The sequence below is a fragment of the Onychomys torridus genome, chromosome 10 (assembly GCF_903995425.1).
Source record: "Onychomys torridus chromosome 10, mOncTor1.1, whole genome shotgun sequence".
In the NCBI taxonomy this organism is placed as follows: Eukaryota; Metazoa; Chordata; class Mammalia; order Rodentia; family Cricetidae; genus Onychomys; species Onychomys torridus.
The window spans coordinates 85,641,892-85,654,799 of record NC_050452.1 but is presented as its reverse complement, the minus strand read 5'-3'; the positions used below and the strand labels follow the sequence as shown (position 1 = coordinate 85,654,799).

The 12,908-nt window shown below is 37.2% G+C and overlaps 1 protein-coding gene across 5 annotated transcripts in view; it reads left to right on the top strand.

Moving 5' to 3' along the window:
- Mthfd2l (methylenetetrahydrofolate dehydrogenase (NADP+ dependent) 2 like) overlaps nt 1-12,908 on the top strand; it is a 109,115-nt gene that overhangs the window by 11,694 nt on the left and 84,513 nt on the right. For all 5 annotated transcript variants that reach the window (XM_036201376.1, XM_036201381.1, XM_036201379.1 and 2 more), the window contains exons 2-3: nt 6,662-6,846; nt 7,407-7,529. In XM_036201376.1, the coding sequence (XP_036057269.1) occupies nt 6,662-6,846; nt 7,407-7,529 (308 nt within the window). The remainder of the gene's footprint in view (nt 1-6,661; nt 6,847-7,406; nt 7,530-12,908) is intronic.

Sequence of the window (12,908 nt, the reverse complement as noted above, 5' to 3'; positions counted from 1 at the left end):
CTGATGGCTTCACTAATGACCATTATTAAACTTTTAAGAAGTAATACCATATTTTCTGAAAGCTTCCAAAAATTGGAAGAGGAAGAAATACTTTCACATTCACTTTATAAAACCAGCATTGCTCTGCTACCACAGCCAGACAACACCACCACAGGAAAACAACCAGTGCCCTTGATGAACACAGATGCAAAAATATAATTCAACTACACATTAAAATCATGATCATGTCTTTTTCCTTTGCTGACTCTACATCTCCTTTTTGGGACCTGAACCCTATGGGAGGTAGACACTGCACTTATTTGTATGTAACACATTAGGAACTCAAACATAATTGTTTTCCTACTTCACCTTTTCAGTGTTATCGACTCTCAAACTGAGATGGTAATACCTGCCTCATAGGGATGCTTAAAATCTAAAATAATATATGAGACAGTACACTGTCAAATGTAATGTGTACAGTGAAGATGTTATTTTTTTCTGCTACTGTTCAGTATTTAACATCAATTTTTTAAAACATGTATCTTCTCATTTGTATCACATTTATTTATTTGTTTATTTGTTTAAGTTACTGGGGAGTGAGTATGAGTGAAGGTCAGAGAATAACTTGTAGGAGTTGGTTCTCTTTCCACCAAGTGGGTTCTGGAGACTGAATTCAAGTCTTCAGACTCAGCAGCAAGCACTTTCACCTGCTGAGCCTCTTTCCAGCCCAAATTTCTATATACTGATTGCTTAACCTCATAGTTAGTTCTGTTTGAATTCACAGTCCTTCAAACTTGCAGGCAAGAGAGTAGGTCCTCACTGAAGCTGGCTACTGGAGGAGAAAAAGGAAAGAGAAGAAGGGAAGTGTTGTGGAATGTTTAATTATGTAGAGATGTTACATTTGTTTATGCTTGGGAATATTACTTTAACTGTGTAAAGGTGTGTTACATTTGTTTATGCTGTATTTGTTTAATCATGTAAAGATGTGATGTATTTGTTTCACCTTGCCTGATAAGGCACTAGATTGGGCTAACAAAAAGCTGAATGGCCAATTAACTAGGCAGGAGAGGGATAGATGGGACTGGTGGGCAGAAAGAATAAAAAGGAGGAGAAAGAAGGGAGAGAAGGAGGAGGAGGGGAGAACAAGGGAGAAAGAAAGAGACAGGGCCAGAAGCCAGGCAGCTGCCAGCCAGACATGAGAAGCAGTGAAAGTCAGATATATACAGAAGGAAAGAAAGGTAAGAAGCCCCGATGCAAAGCATGGATGAAGAGAAACAGGTTAAGTTAAAAGAACTAGCAGGAAACGAGCCAAAGCTAAGGCCTAACTCATAACTAATAATAAGTCTTCATGTCATGATTTAGGAGCTGATTGGTGGCTTAAAAATAAAAAAAAGCTTGTTACATTCAACTGCACATTAACAGGATTGTGTAAATAGTAGACTGGATTTATCCCTGAGATTCAAACATGGTTTGGCATAGCAAATAAATACATGCGACACACCACATTAATAGAATGGAGGCCAGACATCATAACTGTCTCATTAGATGCAGAAAAATCATTTGAAAACATTGTGTTCATTTATGATATTAACTCAACAAATTAGTTATAGTAACAATTACCTCAGCACACTGGCCTTATTTTAATACACCCACAGATTAATGCTGAAAAAGCTGCAGGCTTTCCCTTTAAAATCAGAAAGAAGGCTGGGCTCACTTCTTCTTAATATGGTATTGGAAGTCTAAGCCAGAGTAATTGGGCATGTAAAGGGAAAGAAAGTTCAGATTAGAAAGGAAGAATAATTCTCATGTGTAAGATGTAGTGGGACAGAGAGACAGAGATAGACAATCATGGACTTAAATGTAAAAATCTCCGAAACCTGTAAGCAAATTTAGAAAAGCAACATACAAAGACAGCCTACAGAAATCAGTAATTGTTTTCAAAAATAGCAAAGTATCTTTATTTATAAAGCACAAAAATTTAACATAGGAGGTAAAAAGGCCTGGACAATGAAAACTTAAAACACCAATGAAAGGGTTTGAAGAAAAACAAGGTGAAAAATCTCTCATATTCATAACCAGTGAATAATATTCAAATGCCCATGCTATCTGCAATTATCTACAGAGTCAACACAAGTCCTGCTAAAATTCTAAATTTAAGTAGGACCATAAAAGACCTTCCTTGAATAGCCAAAACAGATTTGACCTCAAGAACAAAGATGGGAGTATAAGACTACCTAATCTTGATACCTAATACTAATCTGTAGTAATCAAAATTGAAATGTAATAATATAAGTAGATATGTAGATCAATTGATGGAATATGGTGCTTGGAAATAACCAATAAAATTATAGTCAATAGGATGCCCAGCTTGCTAGAATCTTTGGGATAGAGCGAAAGCCAATGTAAGGAGAAATTCATAACTATGAATGCTTGGATGAAAACATTGAGCATACCTCAAATAAGTAATCTGATGATGTACCTCAGTATCTAAGAAAACCAACAATCCAAACAAGAGCAAAAATGCCAGGAAATAATAATAAATTGGAAACTAAATGGATGATATGTAGAATCAACTGAAAAACCCATAGCCGAGCTAACAAAAAGAAAGCAAGAAAGAAGATCCAAATTCATAAAACTGGAGATGAAAGTGATTACTATAGATTATAATAGTATCTCAAGAATCATTGGGGTGTACTTTCAAAATTTATATTCCAAACAACTGGATAATGTAGAAGAAATTGATGAATTTCTACATATGTGACCTACCAAAATTAAATCAAGGAGTAGCAAACATTAAACAGAACTATGAGGAACTCATTACATTGAAGCAGTAATAAAAAGTCTCTTAACAAAAGTTCAGGATTCACAGCATATTTAATTCTATTAAACCTTTAGGGAAGAGCTAACACCATGTTTTCTTGAACTGTTTCATAAATGGAAAGAGAGAACACAGCCAAACTCATCCTCGAAGCCAAATTTGCACAAAGACACAACCTGAAGAAGGAAATTGTAGATCAATTTCCTTGATGAACAAGGACACAAAATTTTTCAATAAAATAGGCAAAATGAATTCAAGAACACATTAAGATGATATCAAAAACGAGCTGGTTTCATGCCACAGAAGCAAGTTGGGTTCAATATATGCAAATTAATGTGTATAATATTATGTGTAAGACTGTATTCATATCTTTAAAAAAGGGAAATCACATTATTTAATGCAGAAAAATCCTTTTATACATTTCAATTTCCCTCCATGATAAAGCCATGAATGAAACAGAGATAGAAAGAACCCACCTTAACATAGGAAAGATTACACATGAAAAAACCATAGTAACATACCGAATATGGAAGAGACCTTTGGTCTTCTAAAATATGCAATGAAACTAGAGTGTCTACTTTCTCAACTCTCACTCAATATAGTGTTCAGAATTTTAGCTAGGGTAATAAGACCAAGAGATAAAAGGGGTATAAGTAGGGAAGGAAGAAATCAAATTATCCTTATTTGCAAATATCATTTTGTACTTAAAAGACCCTAAAGGGTCCCCCAGAAACTATTAGAACTGATTAAATATTTCTAACAAACTAATAGAGTACAAAATCAATTTTGAAAAACAGTAGCTTTTCTACATAACAGTAATGAACTTGAGAAAAACAGAAACCAGAAAAGCCACATTCAAAATAGATTTTAATGAATTTTCTAAATAAACTTAACCAAAGAAATATAAGACCTCCAAATGAAAAGTTGAAACACTGAAGAAAGAATTTGAGGACATTAGAAGATGGAAAACTCTCCCAGGCTCATGGGTTAGTAGAATTAATCCTGTACAGTTATATTACCCAAAAGCAAAAGGCCCTTCAGTATCCTAATGACAGTCTTCACTGAACTATGAAACCGTTATGGAACTATAAAATCCACATGGAAGCAGGAGACCCTGAGTCACAAAAGCAATTTTTATGCAGAAGAGCAATACTAAAGGCATCACAGTATCATCTCAAATTATGTTACTGAGCCTTACTAACAAAAACCATGTAGTACAGGCACAAAAGCATCTCCACAGACCAGCTGAATAAAACTGAAGAACATAAACCCACACAAGTACTGTCATCTAATTTTTTGAGAAAGGTACCAAAAACAAACACTGAAGAAGAAATGTCGTCTTTAACAAAAGGTACTAGGAAAACAGGGTTTCCTCCTGTAGATGAACTTTTAAAAAAATGATCAAAACCGGTGTGAGATCAGAGACCTTGGAACTTCTAGAGGAAAACGTACGTGAAACTGAAAGGCAGAGATAGGAGGCTCCTGGGTAAGTTCTAGCTCAATTCCTCCAAGTCCATGTCAAAGTAAATGATGTCTCAGCAATAGAGTCTTAGCTTCAGTTCTAAGAGACAACAATGGGCAGAAATAGCTTGTATTGTTTTTGACGTCTCTTGAACTCCCCTGATCAACAACAGCAAGGGAGGCTTCACATGCCTGGGTAGTAGCGTTTTTCATAGACAGTGTGTGGCCTTGGGGACCTTATCACTCCCAGTGGTGTAACTCCTTTATTTATATATGCATACACACACACATATTTTTAAGTAAACAGAAAATAATCATCCTTAATGTCCTTTATACCTCTTCCTTCCTTCCCTCTGTTTTACCTTCTCTCCACTCTCCAGCTACAAGCCCTCCTGTTTTTCTAATGTTCCCCTCCAGAGAACCTGTACCATACTGTGCCCCTCATCACAGGTCCCTCACCTTGATCTTTTTTATTGTTTCTATGGCAATACACACCACCTCAATAAGGCCTGCACAATGACAACCATAGTTGACATGTTAGTGTGAGTGGGGGAACCTCATAAGGCCTCAGCTCTAGATGAAGGCAGTTAATTAATGGCTGCTAAGAGAAGGAGAATCAGTCTTCTCCAGGGATGAGCCGCATGATAGGTTACCCAATCTCCAGTCCTAAACATGTAACACTAAATAGACTCAGTAGGTTGTACTTATATATGCTTATAGATAAATGCATGAATAATAATTAGAGAAGAGGTTATGAATTTGAGAGAGTGGAGAAGCCTGGGAAGAGTTGGAGGAGGGAGAGAGCAGAGTGGAAATGATGTAAATGCAGTACTGATGTATGGAATTCTCAAAGAAATATAAAAAAGCACTTAAAAGCCCAGAATGTTCCAGATAGGCTCCAAGGGCAATGGAAATAATCCAAAAAACTGACAAGTGGAATTCTATGAAATTGAAAAGCTTCTATATAGCCAAGGAAGGAATAACTGGCATGAAGAGACAGCTTATAGAATGGGAAAATGAAACTGTACTTCAGCTATAGGACCAATACCTAGAATATATGAAATTAGACACCAAACTTTAAATGAGCTGTTTTTTTTTCCCTCTCTGTTGCATCACCCATAAAATAACATAAGGGAAGGGGGTGGGGGCCTTTGTAGTGTCTCATAAAAGCACTAAGGTCATTTACAAAGTCTCTGACCCATGACCTGATCTGTAGTGGGCATGAGGTCCTCTGCTCACAGATAAGCACCAGGGAGACCAGAATGTTAAACACATAGGGCTGTTCCTTCAAAGGAAGAGGTGTATGGCCTGTTTTCTGCCTAGAAGGCTGGGAGTGGATGTGGTTAATGGCCCAGTGACTTCTGTACTATCACTATGGCAAGGCCATATATGGCTCCCCCAGAGTCTTAGTTTATCTCAGTTACCCTCTCTAGACACTTATCTTGAGTACTGTTTCCCAGCCAATACTGCAACCCATTTTTATGGGATATGTAACGTGTACTTTACAAATGGAAGCAGTGATGGTTAATAATCTGGTGACTTTTCCATTATCTGTATGACCAAGACCACACCAGACCCTCCCCCAGACCCTTAAGATGTCACACGTAGTCAACCCATAGAACCCATCTTTATGGAAGAAGTCCCATGTCCTTTGAAAAGAGTTTCAATATCATCATGTCTTGAGCTTTGTTGTACACATGGGATTGAGTTAGGTGTCACCAGGAAACTTTTTTCCAAATTGTGCTGTACTTAAATATGCCTAAAATAAACTGCTCAATGTCAGACTCTTGAAGTTTGAACCAGCACCAGCTTCCAAGTTGTGCTGAACCCGACTTCCTTCTTGCTTCATGTGGATCATCACTCCGCTGGCCATGGTGTCTGCAGAGCCCCCACCACTGATCTCCTCTCAAAGCCCCTCCTAATCTCACAGAAGTTTAGAATGTCAGCTAAATTTGGAGTAACATAAATGCAGTCAGTCTAGAACAAGCAGATTATAAGGTAGATATACAAAAAGTTATAACCCTTCCCAAAAGTCATTAGTATTATTTGTGAACCTGAAAATGAGTGTCAGATGTTGTTAGAAAAGTCAAATTTTGGATGTTTATAGTTGTTTTGAGTATTTTTATTTTATGTGTCTTTGTCTACATGCATGGCTGTGTACCGTGTGTGCAGTGACCGTGGAGGCAGGAAGAGGGCAACTGCTCCTCTGGAGATGGGCTTACAGTCACTTGTGAGACACCATGTGGTGCTGGGAGCTGAACCTTGTCCTTCCTCTGCAAGAGCAACAGGCGCTCTTAACCAGCCCCCACAGTTGTTTTGAACATTCTTGTACCATACGTTTATTCAGTTGAATGCTCCTTATTGGCTTTTTAAATATTATACTTAGTGTTTTGTTTCCCACAGACATGAAGCCATTATCATCTCAGGAACTGAAATGGCCAAACAAATCCAAAAAGAAATACAGCAAGGTGTGGAATCGTGGATTGCTCTTGGAAACAGGAGGCCCCACCTCAGTATCATTTTAGTGGGAGATAACCCAGCAAGCCACACCTACGTCAGGAATAAGATAAAAGCTGCTTCCGCTGTAGGTGGGTATGTGTGTGAGCTATAACTGTTATTAAATGTTTCAGTTATCACATAAAGTTACATAATCATGATTGATAATTATCAAATAAGTACCACTCAAATAGCATGGACTATTATTATTATTAGAGATTATTCAGTTACCCAAGCTTCTATGAATGTCTTACCGTGTTGAGGTTTCTTAGAGAATTATTTCAGTGTGATTTCATATTTTATGGACTAAACAATAGGATTCTTTGCTTTTAAAGAGCTTTGTATATTGCATCTGCTTTAACTGAATCATAAACTTTCCTGATTTCCTGTCTCACTTGGTTTCTTCATGTCTACTTAGAGGGCTTTTCACAAATCAGTGAAAGTTGTCTTCTGCAGTAGTAGCCAAGTGATGCCTAGGAATCAGGAGAAAATCCCTGTACTGACTGAGAAATCCCTCCTCCGGTGACTAGAACACTGACTCTGTCGAAGGGCTTTCCTTCCAGTGGGAGGATGATCAGAGTAGACCAGAGACACACTGGGGGAGACCGCCATGGGGTAGTCCAATGACCTTCTCTGCCTGGATTTCTTCCAGGTATCTGCAGTGAGCTCATTCTAAAGCCCCAGAGCGTTTCTCAGGAGGAACTTTTGGATATCACTGATCAGCTGAACATGGACCCAAGAGTCAGTGGTATATTAGTTCAGCTACCACTTCCAGGTACATGATGGATGCTCTTTTCTGTATTTGGTTGGGCAGGAGAAAAGGCACATCGTGGCATTGGAGGCAGTTTATGAAACACATGCAGAAGAGGGCTGGCTGTTATCTTCCTACTGTAGCGACAACTAACAGTTTCTTGAAGATTTATACTTACAGGATGAAAAGCTGTGAATAAAAATTTAGATGTGGGCAAGCCTTATCTCTCTGTTCAGCCAGGCACAACCACAGTTGATTGCAAGCTGAAGGCACAATGGGGAAAATTAGCAATTTTTCTGTGTCTCTTAACAATTTTTTGTTCAGGTATTAAAAACTAATCTTATTGTGGTTTGTAAATATGTAGTGACATAAAAACTAGTGTTTATCCACAATATTATCTTTTAAAACATTAGACAGAAGAATTAAAGTATCTATTTTTTTGTTGGTTTGATTTATTTTTTAAATAAAACCATGCCAAGGGTGGTTTGCATAGTGATGTGCAACTGATGTGGAGCAAACATCTTTTCAATGGTATGATGAACTGATTGGCTAAATTCCTTCCTAAGCAGTTTATCTTTTATTTGTACATTCAACATCATGGATATTGATGAGAGTTCCTTAATGTGAAGTTTTAGCAGGTGTTGCTGCTTCCTTTGGGATTCTGTCTTGCTTTTCAGCCTGGCCCTGGCCCTTATTTCTCTCTGACCCTCACTCAGTTCCCCTTTGTATAGCTACAGCTCTTCACAGGATGTGGTGTTTACATTCCAGTCGGTTAGCAAGCCCCCATTTACATGTGGGTTGAATCCTCTTGGAGTGACTTAATATTCTTATGTATGTCAGGGTTTTACAACTTAGTTCTTACCATTGCTTCATGCAGGCAGAGGTGCCTCCTGCCTCTCTCTGCTGTTTATTGTTTTTTTCTGATCCACTCACAGACATTACACCACAGTATCATCTCTTGTTTATTGACCTTTCATATTTATAGGCTAACCCCCTTGGTCTCTTCTATACTTGTATAATGTCATGTGGGTGTAAGTCTGGGATACATGAGAGGACACACTTTATGTCTATATTTGAACTGAATAAGAATATTCAATTCTCAATCAGGTCTTTGAAAGAAATACGTTTTGATCATTCAATGGCTTATGGATAATTGTTATTGTTTATGATGGTTGGTTACAAGTTGTTAATTGTTAATGGTCAGGAAAAAAGCTGAACAAGGAGATTATATTCAGAGATTTGTTTAAAAAAGAAAAAGAAAAAAAGAGAATATAGATATGAGGTAGATATGAATCTACTCTGAGAAAAAAAGATAAAGAATAATAGGATAAATAGACAGATCACTGAATCTACTGCATAAAGAAAAGGAGGAAGATATAAAAATGACAAAAGGTAGACTACAGAATCTATTATGAAAAGAAAAAAGATAGAATATAGATATGATAAGATGAAAGGTCAATTACTGAATCTACATTTCAAAAGGAACTACTTGTTTTAAATAGGATAAGTAATGAAATTTTTTGTCTGAGTTTATCAAATATCATTGGACTGGACATTGTCAAAAATATATAAGGAAATTTTTATCTGAATTTGTCAAGTGTTAATGGACTAGATATTGTTAATGTAATTCTTGACTGTATATATTGTATATACTTATTGGATAGTTTTTCTTGTATTAGTTATAAGATTTTTAATTTTAGACAAAAAAGGGGAAATGTGGTGGTATTGTGTTCCCCAAAATATTGTGCACCCTAATAAATTTATCTGGGATCAGAGAACAGACAGCCACTAGATACAGAGGCTAGAAAATGGCATTCATGCCTTTAATCCTAGCATTCCAGAGACAGAAATCCCTCTGGATCTCTGTGAATTCAAGGCCACATTGGAAACAGGCAGGCATGGTGACACATCCCTTTAATCCCAAGAAGTGAGCCTTTAATCCCAGGGAGTGATGGCAAAACCAGAAAGATATATAAGGCGTGAAGACCAGAAACTAGAAGCATTTGGCTGGTTAAGCTTTTAGGCTTTTGAGCAACAGTTCAGCTTAGATCCATTTGGATGAGGACTGAGAGGCTTTCAGTCCGAGGAAACAGGATCACCCTGAGCAACTGGCGAGGTGAGGTAGATGTGGCTTGTTCCACTTCTCTGATATCCGAGCATTCACCCCAAAAACTAGCCTCAGGTTTGATTTTATTAATAAGACCTTTTAAGATTCCTGCTACATCAACATGCTTGACTGTTATGTGGCTCATATTTCTTGGATGTGACGCCCCAAGCAAAGCAAAAATAGTGAGAAAATATCAAATTTTAAAACTGATCCACAGTAAGAAGTCATCAGAAGTCATCAACTCCTTTACTGGATGAAGAGACAACATTGTAGAATGAGAGAAATGGTTGTGAACCATACAAATAATAATAATACATTAATTAATATTCAAAATACAGTCCTCTTAATACAACTAAACAGCAAGAAAACAACCTCCTTAAGTGCTTTTTAAAGGATCTGTATGTGAAATAAACCACATACAGAGACAAATATTGAATTATACCACTAATATGTGGGATCAAAATATGTCTAATTTGGCCAGGCCTGGTGTACTTGGAATTTGGAGGTAGGAGGGTCAGGACTCTTTGGCTACATAGTGAGTTCAAGGCCAGCCCAGGCTACATGAGACCATGTCATAAACACAGAAAAAACAAGCAAGCATTTCAGTCTCACAGAAACATACCATAGAATGGTGTGTATAGGGGTTGGGGCTTGGGAGTGTCTATGAAACACTGGACAAAAAATTTAATACGCTGGTTAGATATGACCAGTAGCTTCTAGAGACCTATTGTACAAAATCATGAGATAGTTATAACATACTGCCACAAAAGCAGATTTACATATCCTTCCCACACAAAAGGAAATACATAATGTGTTGATTGTTTAGCCACTACATAAAATATGCCCGTGGCAGAACATCATGTTACATATCACAAAATCACATATAACTTCCATAATTAAAATGTTTTAAAGTTATTTTCCAAAACACTGTATTTCCTTCCTCAGAGTTTCTAAGTACATTCTATTTAGTTTGTCCTAACAAAAGCAAATTTGTATCTACATGTTGCCTTTGTGACCAACGTTTACTTGGTGACTTTGTTACTAATGGCCACTAGATGGCACTGGTTATCTATCTGTACTACAGACAAACTCGAGCGGAGTAAGAAACAGGTAAGAGGAACCTCAGCAAATGTGAGGATGATTTGAGAGAGGGTACTTTTCTATATGCAAAGCCAATAATATGTATACAAGATACCAGTGGTCAGCATCCACTGGAGTTAAGTCTCTGCTACATGATGTTTTTCTATTTACTAATACAATTTGAATCCTCACAGTAATCCTGTGGGGGGTAGAGCTGTCATGATGGGTATTTGCTGAGAAGAACATAGAGGTCAAGTCCCTTCCTTCTGAGTAACCAAGTCTGGATCCAGGCCGACTGGTCCCTCATGCTAATATTTTAACCATAATTGATACATTTTCAGGGTATTAATATAAGCTAATGGATAATGTAAATGTTTGAAGTCTATGCATTCATGTTATACCTTTTAATATCTGGAGATATTGGAAGAGGTGAGTTTTATAAGAAAATTGTCTGGACTTGAGTCTTAGCCCTGCCATTCACTGGTTACCTTTGTCTCAGTGTCTCCATTTGGTAAGTGAAGAAAATGCTGCCTGCTTCGTAAAGAATTTTTAGCATTAAATAAAATAATCAGCATAAAGGAGGACTTGCACAGGATATTAATTTTAAATTCCAATTTATTTCGTGAGGAGAAGTCAATCTGATGTTATTTGTCGTTAGATTTAGGTTTTCAGAAAAGACACCAAAGGAATAATAGGTACAGGAACCAGGATGAAATTGAAAACAGGTCGGAATAGGAGTAGAGATGAGTTAATAGATTATTTGTTTAATGGGTAAATATAGGTTATTGTCAAGGTGATAGCTCTTGTTTTTGGTCACAGATTTTGACATTCTTAAGTTATGATGAAAAATAGAGAATTCACTGAAATTTGGGTATTTTGGGATTGATAGTAAGACTGTGTCATAGGAGGGCTGGCTCTGTTGGTTAAGTGCTGTGCAAATGTGACAGTCTAAGTTTGGGTTCCTGGTTCCTACATAAAAGGCTGAGCATGACAGTGCTTGCCTATAACCCTAGCACTGGGGAGGCAGAGGCAGGAGGACCCATGAGGCTTGCACACTAGCTTGTCTTGCCAAATCTGCATGCTCCTATTCATTGAGAATATAGTTCAAAAGGTGAGGAGGAGGGTGAGAGGGCAAGACACCTAATGTCACCTCTGGCTTCCACGTGCATGAACACATACACATGCATACAACACACACACACACACACACACACACACACGCACACACGCACACATGCACACACGCACACACACATGCCTGCATGCACACACACAATACACTAAAATATGAGTATCAACAAAAATAAATTATTATGTCATAAGCTGTGAATTATGGTTAATTTATTTAAGAACAATATTTTGAGAAGAAATTTTTGCTTCAAATAATTTTGGCATGATTTTCATAATCCCATTCTCACAATGTTATTTATCTACTTTAAAGTTTTGTAAGTAACTTTTTAAATGACAAGGAAAAAGGCAGACAACTGTCCTGTAAATGGAACCTATCTCCACTAGATGGCAGCATTGAGCAAGGGCTTTTACAACTATATTAGTACTTTGTGGGGACAGTCACTGAGACAATTTATGTCTTCCAGGGATTTGTTTATCTCTGTAGCCACTAATGCGTGCCCAGGTGGAAACCATCTGGGGGGTGTTTTTGTTGTCCTAAGTTCATAGACATGTCTTTTGAGATGACTTCTCAAAACAAAATATAACCCCACACAAAAACATCAAAACCACTTCAAATTAAGGAATTTCAAAAACAACAGTAATAGTCTGCTTTTCTTCCTATCTTTTGCTTTTTTCTTTATCATCTGTGTTTTGAGTGAATTCATCTCAAAATGTTATTTGCGTGGTGTATATTTCTTTTTAAAAAAATCTTTTTAAAATATGCATGAGCCACACGAAATGCACTCATCGGGTTGCATTTACATACTTACTCACTTCTATTCACAATAAAAATTAAAATAAAAGAAGCTATGGATGTGAGAGTAGCAGGATTGGAGGTGTGAGAGAGATCGGAGGGAGAAGAGGGGGAGCTGATGTAAAAACAGAGCCCAAGAAATTTAAAATAATTTAAGAATTAAGATATATGTATTTATAGGTTATGGCAATGGTCCTCTGTATTATTGAATTTAATTTACAAAAATACTCTGGCCAGACAACTCAGGGGAGAAGGATACTTATGAAGCAACTGAGTCTGAATTATTGTTCCT